General features: G+C 42.0%; 1 protein-coding gene across 1 annotated transcript; it reads left to right on the top strand.

The window, feature by feature from the left end:
• The first annotated feature begins 227 nt into the window (after positions 1 to 227).
• On the top strand, positions 228 to 9449 carry mcm2 (minichromosome maintenance complex component 2). The gene is made up of 20 exons (XM_067506056.1): positions 228 to 371; positions 1396 to 1592; positions 1685 to 1857; positions 2190 to 2320; positions 2399 to 2537; positions 2649 to 2746; positions 3188 to 3309; positions 3602 to 3809; positions 3999 to 4133; positions 4531 to 4722; positions 4915 to 5008; positions 5212 to 5290; positions 5488 to 5659; positions 5737 to 5863; positions 6194 to 6306; positions 6675 to 6839; positions 6943 to 7017; positions 7180 to 7362; positions 7978 to 8133; positions 8584 to 9449. Exons 1-20 carry the CDS (start codon positions 366 to 368, stop codon positions 8692 to 8694), a joined length of 2676 nt encoding a protein of 891 aa, XP_067362157.1. The 5' UTR covers positions 228 to 365; the 3' UTR covers positions 8695 to 9449.
• The last annotated feature ends 1177 nt before the right edge of the window (positions 9450 to 10626 follow it).

Below are 10626 nucleotides of genomic sequence, written 5' to 3'. Positions count from 1 at the left end.
TACCGCACTAAAACTTTCCCGGGAAAAACATCAAGCCACCAAGCCCACCCCCCGTGAGCAGGTTGTGTTGGATTTACTCACGGCCCGCACCGCGTCATAGGATTGACACCGGCTAAAGACGCCGGCTAAAACAACTTGACTGACTCTGTGTGCAAACCAAACGCACTCTACGGTGACCCCGCCCCTTTAAAATCAGCCCGAACAATCAGAGGGCGAGACGTAGAAGACAGCTGTTGAATATTGATTACTTTTCGCGGGCTTTGAGTATCACGTGGCCATTTCGCGCGAAAAGCAACGCTCTGCAGGAAGAAGAAGAAGAACAAAAACCTCCTTCACTAGAAGCAGAGACAGACAAACGTGCAGCAATGGCGGTGAGTAAAAACGATTGAAAACGGACAAATATCCCCACAGATAAACTCTTCGTTTGTTAAATGTGTCTCCTGAAGGAGGGAGACGCTAATTTAGTCCGTTTTATGTGTGTAGTTATTTTTCTTGTTGAAGTTCGTATCCACATTAGGATAAAACAGCGACAGAAAATTCGAGCTTTGTTTTAAGATAAATGAACGAATAAATGCGTCATCTGTGGAAGCTGTTCGCATTGGAAACATATTCTTGTTATTGTGACATTGTTATATATTTTGGAACATGAGTGTCGAGTTCAGCGTTTTTGTCCTTTTGGCGTGAAGACTTGACATGTGGCTGTCAGCTTTACCTCCTCTGTAAACTTTCACGGGATAAAATGTCAGTTTACGTTTCCGGATTGAAAAGTCAGCTCTGAAACAGACAAAAATTAGACGTCATAATAATAATAATAATAATAGTTAATAATAAAGGCTTTGTAGAAAGGCGTTCAGACACACAGGCCAGTAGCGTTCAAGCTCGGAAGCTCGTCAGGAAAACTTTAATATAACGTTGGAAAATAACTTTCACGTGAATTGACCTTTAGCTTGTCATTTAGCAGTCGACTATAATTTTCCACCATTTCTGTCTGAGTCTTTTAAAATGACTTTTGTGACTTGGTTTTTCGCTAAATGGGCACAAAGCCTGGAGCTGCCACTTTTATCACCGGTTCTCTTTGTTCGGTTATGACTCTCTTATAACATTTGGAGATTTCTTTTTTTTAAGTGACACAATGTTCATTTTAATCACTGCTTAGACCATAGTTTCATGGGTTAGGATTCAATAACAATACGGTTGACACTGAGATGTTAAATTAACTCCAAAGTAAACAAATAACTCAATAATTCTCAATGACTGTTGGTGGGAGAATTAATAAAATCCATGAGTTTGTTATATTTCAGTTAAGTCTTTGTTTTCATTCTCCGTTGCAAAAATAGATACAAAGTGATATTTAAAATGTACACAATAAATGTTTTGAATTTGCGCCGGTGACAGGATTCCTCTGAGTCGTTCCACATGCCCACCAGCCCCAGTCGAGCCTCCAGGAGAGGAGAACTGACCTCCAGCCCTGGTCGAGACCTGCCTCCCTTTGAGGATGAGTCGGAGGGGCTGCTGGGGGATGGACCCCTGCCTGGAGAGGAGGAGGAGGAAGATGCTGATGGGGAGGACCTGATTGGCGATGGGATGGAGAGGTGAGGATGGGGAGGAATTTGTTCTATAGTTCTAATACAAATGTACCGTGCTGGGCTGAGTAACCACAAGCCATTCATCTCTTGCTCCTCAGGGACTACCGTCCCATCCCAGCCCTGGATCAGTACGAGGCAGAGGGTTTGGACCTGGATGAGGAGGATCTGTCAGAGCTGTCACCTGGGGCCCGAGCTGCTGCTGAGGAGGCCATGAGGAGGAGGGACAGGGAGCAAGGAGTCAGTGGGCGGCTGAGAAGAGGACTGCTCTATGGTAAGAGTTGACTGAGGGAAGTGGTGAATGTTTGAGGATTTGAAGGGACTATGGGATGTTTTAAAGCTGAGGAGAATAAAGTGTGTGTTGGTGTCCCTGAAACAGGAACTTCATGATTGTAGTTGATTTGGCCCTTTATCAACAGTCACATAGTTTATTGAAGGATCATGGTATTAACTCTAGTTGCATAAAGGGCTGTCTATGAATTAAAATCTTACATTTGCCAAAAATCACTAATTCTGGCTACTTCTGTGGTTGCTGAAATGTAAACGGAGACCAAAGTATGGAATGAATAAAATTCAGAATGAATAAATTTGTTTGTTTGTTATTAGACAGTGAGGATGAGGATGACGAGCGTCCGGCAGCTCGGCGAAGGCGTTTGGCTGAGCGGGCAGCAGAAGGCGTTGCAGATGGAGAGGATGACGAAATGATTGAGAGCATTGAAAATCTGGAGGACATGAAGGTGTGTGTGTGTGTGTGTGTGTGTGTGTGTGTGTGTGTGTTGTGGCAGAGGCCCTGACAGTACGTTGTCTGTCTGCAGGGCCATACTGTGAGGGAGTGGGTGTCCATGGCTGCTCCAAGGCTGGAAATCTACAACCGCTTTAAGAATTTCTTGCGGACACATGTGGATGAAAACGGCCACAACGTCTTCAAGGAGAAAGTCAGCGACATGTGCAAAGGTAGCTTGACCGTTATGAAGGTTAACACACACAGGTACACTGAGGACAGAACGATTCACTTTTGTTAAGTGGTTCAAATGAATGAGCTTGGATCCAAATCTGTTGTTTCAGAGAATAAAGAGAGTCTGGTTGTAAACTACGAAGACCTCGCAGCCAGGGAGCATGTTTTGGCCTATTTCCTGCCAGAGGCTCCAGCTGAAATGTTGAAGGCGAGTTTATTTCCGTTGTTTCTATTCTGTGGTCTACTAAGCATGGATGTATCATCCCGGCTGTTTACTTTCTGAAGGAGCAAGAGCTAATTTCAGCTCTTTTTCTGGATGTTTTGTGTTGTTCTAAGGAGATTTTATCTATTTAAGGACATATTTATGTTAGAAGAACAGGTGAAATGCTTCTGACCTGCCAGTCACTGTAATTTGATTTCTCCCTGTTGCTTTTATGGATCTCATAATTGTGGACGAGCCATCTAAAAACTTTGGTCTATATGACAACATGTCTACTACTTGGTTGAACGCATCAATGTGATCGTGAAAACGACCGGAAACCTCAGGCAACACAAGATCTTTTTTACCTGTACCACAGGTGCTATTGCAGCACAGGTTAAAAACAAACCTAAATCTATTTGGATCAACACTCTGTCTATTCTCCATCAGATTTTTGATGAAGCAGCCAAAGAGGTGGTGCTCGCCATGTACCCGAAATATGACCGCATCGCCCATGAGATTCACGTCCGCATCTGCAACCTGCCTCTGGTCGAGGAGATCCGCTCACTGAGGTACAAGCTGTCTGCTGCATATCAGGGATAATGACTTTGAGTGTGAATTTCGGATCAGTTTCTGTTGCTTATCTGGGTGCAGATTATATTAAAGGGCCAATTCTTGATTTTGGTGAAAAAACACTTGAGCTACACCAAACAAACATTTGGGGTCGATCCAACAGATGTACACGGTCTCATAAGATGTTATGAGACATGGGATCCTTTCTGTCATTGTGTCAAATAAACGGAAGTGTTGTTGGAATGAGCTGTTCTCTGAAGCTTCCTCCCATCTCCAAACTGTTTCCTTCAGGCAGCTCCACCTGAACCAGCTGATCCGGACCAGCGGTGTCGTGAGCAGCTGCACTGGTGTCCTCCCTCAGCTCAGCATGGTCAAGTACAACTGTAACAAGTGTAACTTTGTGCTGGGACCCTTCTTCCAGTCCCAGAACCAGGAGGTGAAGCCGGGCTCATGTCCCGAGTGTCAGTCTCAGGGCCCCTTCGAGATCAACATGGAAGAGGTGAGCAGAACCGGGTGGTGGAACATTGAGCTTGTTATGAGGAGTCTGACGAGTAGGCCCATCCGAGAAAATGGAGAGCTGAAAAAGGCCTCCTCCAAAACCTGCAATTTCCCATTAAACGATGAAGTAGTAGTTTTAGTCCCTCCGTGGCCTGTTTTTGTGCATTAACCAGTTGTCTCCCATCTGTAGACCGTGTACCAGAACTACCAGAGAATCACCATCCAGGAAAGCCCTGGTAAAGTAGCAGCCGGACGCCTCCCGCGCTCTAAAGATGCCATCTTGCTTGCCGACCTGGTGGACAGCTGCAAGCCCGGAGATGAGATTGTGAGTCAGATTAAGAACTGATTGCACAAATATACCTTTCTGATAGAAATGTGACACGTTACAAAAAGACTAAATTCGACATATTGTAAAAGCTTTTACATTTCAAGTTTTACTATAAATCATCAGGAAATGGTTTTAAAGAAAATCAAAAGCTTAACCTATAATCATCCTATAAATTAATAATATTGTTAACAATCCCAATACAGAAGCTAAAACCAGCAGTCATTTGCCTCCAATCATAGGCGATGTCCATCGGTTTGGAAGCTGCTAATCAGCTTGTATTATAATTAAAAACAAAATAAAAAATTGCCAGACGTCGAATAAATGGTTAATTTAGAAAATGAACATCACTGTCCTTTAAACACTGCAATAAACATATCACACCTAAATCTCTCAGGAGCTGACTGGCATCTACCACAACAACTATGATGGTTCTCTAAACATGGCGAACGGCTTCCCGGTGTTCGCCACAGTGATCCTGGCGAACCACATCACCCGCAGAGACGAAGGCGTCGCCGTGGCCGAGCTCACGGACGAAGATGTCAAGGCCATTGTGGCTCTGTCGAAGGATGAGCGCATTGGAGAGAGGGTGAGGAACGAGACGTGCACATCAGGACGGCTAACGATTTGGAGTTTGTGTTTTTTAATGAAAATGCTGATTTACATGTTTAGTTAATTTGACACATAAATACAGTTTTAGCTTTTGTGTACAAGCATGAAAATGTCCTGAAGTTTTACGTTTGGTGAAGGCATCATAACTTATTTCCTCTTGTGTATGCAGATCTTTGCCAGCATGGCTCCGTCCATCTACGGACACGAGGACATCAAGCGAGCTCTGGCCCTGTCGCTGTTTGGAGGAGAGCCCAAAAACCCAGGTAACAGCTCGGATCTGAACAAGACAAATCTGTCCAGGGGACAGGGAATGTGCTGCGATATATTATGGAGAAAAGCTTAAACCTGAGTAGTTTAGTTGAAGTTTCACAGAGTGTATAGACCTGTGGATGACAGTGATACCACTGTGTGGACAGGGACCCTCAGTAGTCTGTGATCCATAAACCCCCCCCTTTCTGTCTTCCAGGTGGTAAACACAAGGTGCGTGGTGACATCAATGTGCTGCTGTGTGGAGACCCAGGAACTGCAAAGTCCCAGTTCCTCAAGTATGTTTGACTAAACCTGCTACCATGCATTAGTTTAGTTGGTCATTTTGGAGTTTGCTCTATTGTGAAAGTGTAGTTTTACACAGAGAGCTGTTTCTGTTGTTAACAGTTTTTAACACAGAAGCTAAAAATCAGTTCTTGATATACTTGAATGCTAATAGACATGCAGTTCATACGTGTGAATTTTCCTCATGCAGATATGTGGAGAAGGTAGCGAGTCGTGCAGTGTTTACCACGGGTCAGGGAGCGTCCGCCGTTGGTTTGACCGCCTACGTTCAAAGACACCCAGTCAGCCGAGAGTGGACGCTGGAGGCCGGAGCGCTGGTGCTTGCTGACCGCGGAGTTTGTCTGATTGACGAGTTTGATAAGGTGAGAGGATACGTGAGTGGCCTGTAAATCATAAGCCTTTATTGTAATAAATAGTTAAACCAGACTGTGTCCTCCAGATGAACGATGCAGACAGGACGAGTATCCACGAAGCCATGGAGCAGCAGAGCATCTCCATCTCCAAAGCTGGCATTGTCACCTCGCTGCAGGCCCGGTGCACAGTCATCGCTGCCTCTAACCCTATTGGTACGTAAGCTGCGCGATGTGCGTGTTATTAAAATACAGATAGAAACGAAGCTGAAGTTGCCTCACGTGCCCGACTGCATCTTTACTTTGTAACCAAACAGTTGCTTTTAACAGCTGATTCAAATCTTGCCAGTAAAATATTTTTATTAGTAGAAAAAGAAACATTCAACATTTTCTCCTCAGATTATGATTAAGTCGGTCTAGAAAAGCTTCTTTATATTAACACTGAAATACTCCCCCAGCTGCTGCGATGTTTGGCCTTTACTCTTCATTATTCCCAAAGCCACTAAAGATTTGTGTAAAAACTTGTACTTCGCGTTCTCCTCGCAGGTGGCAGGTACGACCCCTCCCTGACCTTTGCAGAGAACGTGGACCTGACTGAGCCAATTGTGTCTCGTTTTGACGTGCTGTGTGTCGTACGTGACGCCATCGACCCTGTGCAGGTATTCACATGCCTACACATGGTATCTGAAAGTTGTAAAGTTTAAAAAAAGCTGTGAATATACTTTTTTCTTCATTGTCGTTGGGTTATAAATCTGAAATATACACATTATGATTACATGATAACAATTGAGTGTTTTTTGAGAACTTGGCATTTAGCTTATAACTTAGAATTTATACAGTGTTATGTTTTCATAAATGTAATGTCTTAATAATTGAAAGCTATTTTCTGTTAAACAGTGTAATACATTTACTGTGTGTGGTATTAAAAATGTGGGGAATACTGAAAAAATCCTGCTACGTACCAATTTAATTCTGACATCTAAGTTTAGCAGCCAGTTTTCTATTTGACGTTTTCTCCTTTGACCAGGACGAGATGTTGGCTCGTTTTGTGGTCGGCTCCCACATCAAGCACCACCCGAGCACAAAGGAGGGCGGTGCAGTCTTGGAGGAGATGGTTCTGCCCAACTCCACCGATGTGCCACCAATTCCCCAGGAGCTGCTGAGGAAGTACATCATCTATGCCAAAGAGCGGGTATGAACACAAACGCCTCACAAAACACTGACCCAGCTGACAGAGTCGTGTGCAAGAGTTTTTTTTTTTTTTTTTTTTAAAACCCCATTTCCCTTCTCTGTAGGTTCATCCCAAGCTGAACCAAATGGACCAGGACAAAGTGGCTCGCATCTACAGTGACCTCCGCAAAGAGTCGATGGTGAGTCCGCTGAGCTGTTCCATGTTGCGATACCTTTTAGCCAATGTCCTTCTACAAAAGGAATGTAGGTGCAATAAAAATAAAGCTTTATAATTATCCCTTCGATGCTGCTCCTTTTGAAATAAGTACTAAATCGTGAGTCACTGGTTTGGTCTTACTCAGGCGACGGGCAGCATCCCCATCACAGTCCGACACATCGAATCCATGATCCGAATGGCAGAGGCACATGCGAAGATGCACCTGAGGGACTACGTGCTGGAGGATGACGTCAACATGGCCATCAGGGTCATGCTGGAGAGTTTCATCGACACACAGAAGTTTAGTGTCATGAGGAGCATGAGGAAGGTTAGTGGCTGCAAGAGAATCTTCAGTTTAACACCTCAAACTCGGATCGAACACTGACGTGATGCACATGTTTTCAATTTAAGTGTGACTAAACCTGAACTAAGGACGTCTTTATCAGAGTCCATGCTGGCTACACGCTCGCAAATCTGCACCAGACTTTGACGCAGAATGATGGCGTTTTTCAGTTTTCTTCAGAATCAGAGAAATTCAGTGACGCTTGTGTACATCCATGCAAAGAGCTGCTGTTATGTGTCAGCTTACCTTGTTTGGTGTCAGTTTGCAAAATGCACAAGAAAGTACAGAAATGTGCTACTGACAAAAACCCCGTCTGCTAAAACAGTCTAGAGGAGAAACTACAAAAATGTTCAGTGTCATAGAACATCAGCCCCTCGTTTTTTATATGTAATTATTTTTATGTTTTTAAGCACGAAAGGCTTCCGAAAAAACAAACTTTTAAAACTAGGTTTTATGCAAATAAACTTTCTTTCATGAGAATAATATAAATTTTTTTATGTTTACCTTAGGTGTACGGTTACGAACTTCTTCTACCAGCATTGGAAATCTCTCATCTTCTGGTTCCATTTTAAAATCCTTGTTTTGTGTGTTTCTGTCCAGACATTTGCCCGTTACCTGGCCTTCCGCAGGGACAACAATGAGCTGTTACTCTTCATCCTCAAACAGTTGGTGGCTGAGCAGGTCAGCTACCAGAGGAACAGATATGGAGCCCAGAACGACACCATCGAGATACCGGAAAAAGACCTGCAGGATAAGGTAATGAGGGGCAAACACGAAGCCGTGTTCGGAATAATTGCGTAGTGCTGTCAAACTTCAGCCCATCATCAAAATTTTCTCTGACCTGAGAGTTTATTATAAGAACATGCTGGACATATCTGTTTAAACATTAATGATTTTAAAATTAAAGTATTAATCATTAATGTAAATGTTCATTGATTTTTTTTTATTTTTTTTTTTTTTGCAGATTTTATTCATAATTTTTTTTTTTTTAATAAGTTAAGTCTGAAGAGAAACTTAACAGAATTGCCTAATATATCTTATTAAATTTAGATGATTAAGAGCATGTGAGTGCTCTGTGCTCTCTCCCACTTTCCATGTGCACTTAATCTCAGACAATCCTGTTATTTCAGAATAAAAGTCTTTGCTATGATCTAATAACCTTCTTTTTGTCCTGTGCACCCCTCTCTTCACTTCTCTCCGTTCCAGGCGAGACAGATCAACATCCACAACCTGTCGGCCTTCTACGACAGCGACCTTTTCAGCTCCAACAAATTCAGCCACGATGGGAAGAAGAAACTGATCCTGCAGCAGTTCTAAAAGCCTCCCCAACCTCAACCTTTCCTCCAACTCTCCATATGCAATTCCTAAAATAGTACTTCATGAGCTGTATTTCTGTCTCTAAAGTGGGTCGGCAGGGGGGACAAAGTACTTGATTTTTCATCACGTTTGGCTCGAGGTGATTGGAAATATCTGAAGAGGGAGTACAACGTTTTCCCACAGCAGATGGAGGTCGATGTGCACCGGACAGCTGTAGGACTTCTCAAACAGGACATTGTTGGAGCTTTAGATGCTGTTGACCTCATTTGAAAGCGAGATAACTTAAAATGGCAGCAGAGAAAGAGGTGACCGGGTGTAATGATCCTGCTCTGAATGTTCACTAATTAGTATTTATAGTGGATTATTTGAATCTCTGGTGACAGGAAGTGATCGGTAATGGGTAAAAATGAACAACAGGTTTGTTTTCATGCCTTATTTTGACCTGCTGTGGCACAAATGAAGCCTTAATAAGAGAATCCAGCTCAGATTTTTCACAAACTATCAGCATTCTTTCCATTTTCCTGTCACTGTATCCAGCTTCAGTTTGGGCTGATTGTAAATAAATGTAAATTTTTTATGTTTGAACTGTGTGAAGAAACAGGATTTAATTTTTGAAATGGTCTGGGGATCCACTTTAGACACTGACTTTACAAACACATTAGAGGTTAAATTAAACCTAAAGTTCAGTGTTTCTAGTGTTGGATGTCACTATGTTGGATTGTAAGTTTTGATATTAAATTTGTATTTGTAGAACATCTCTTTTGTCTGATTTGTCTCGACAGGGAGTTGTGAGCAGGTCTAAGGCTGATTTTTAATTTTACTCTACAGTGTTGTAGCTCCTAATTTTGGCCGTGTCCTTCAGGATCACAAGCAGTATAGGTGTAACTGCTAAATGTCCATTGTAGTGTTTTCCCAAATTCCATTTCATAATGAAACAAAATCATCAACCCTTAATCAGAGGTGACAATTCAAATTCCTCTAAAATAAGTACAGTATTTGAGATCCTTGTATTTCCAAAATTGCAATGGTCAAAGAAACCAAGAATTTACATGAGAAAAGTAAAATTGGTTTAAAGAAATCTGTGGTAAAAAGTACAATATTGTCCTGTAGAGTAAAAGCAACATAAGAAAAAAACTTAATTTTGAGAGAGAGAGATTCCAACACAACTATTTACATTTTGGCGTTGAACTATCATGTTCACATCAAAGAACAAAAACGAAGCACAATTTCAGTTGTAAATATATTCATATATAACAGAATAACGTGCAGATAGAAGACAACAGGAGTAAGATAAAAATAATTGGGGTGGGGGGCTAGAGGATACAGTTATGTCATTTATAATGTTAAAGTCCTGGGATAAAGCCAATATCTTTATACCATTCGGTTTTAAAGGTTTTACATTTGTGAATAAAAAAAACTCCTAAGTCATAGCAGGAAAGTTATAAGGAATTCAGATCGATCTTCAGGTAGTGACATACCAAACAAAATATTTAGAATTTCTTTTGATATTTTATGTCCCGTTTAGAGAAATTTGTATTAATGGTATCCCTATTTTTGCAACCTAATATCTTTGCCAGGGTGGGGATAGGGGATGGTTTTTATAATCCATTTAGTCATTTAGCAGATGCTTTTATCCAAAGCGACTTACAAGTGAGGGACAAGTCAGCAAAGATCTAAGTCAAGGAGAAAACATCAAAGCAAAGTCCCATCAGAAAAGTGTTCACACTTCACAAGATGCAAGTGCGAGAAACAGCAGAAAGGTAAAAGCAAAAATCAATTTAAAAAAAATAGATTTAAGTGCACAGGAAGATGCAGAAGAGTTCTGTTTTCAGCAGTTTATTGAATATTGGTTGAGAATCAGCTGAGCGTGCAGAGTTTGGCAGCTCGTTCCACCATCGTGGGATCATTGCACTAAACAGTTTTGCTTGGTGT

Source organism: Channa argus, chromosome 5 (assembly GCF_033026475.1).
Source record: "Channa argus isolate prfri chromosome 5, Channa argus male v1.0, whole genome shotgun sequence".
Lineage (NCBI taxonomy): Eukaryota > Metazoa > Chordata > Actinopteri > Anabantiformes > Channidae > Channa > Channa argus.
Note: the sequence above shows the minus strand (reverse complement) of the source record. Positions and strands in the feature narration are given on the sequence as shown.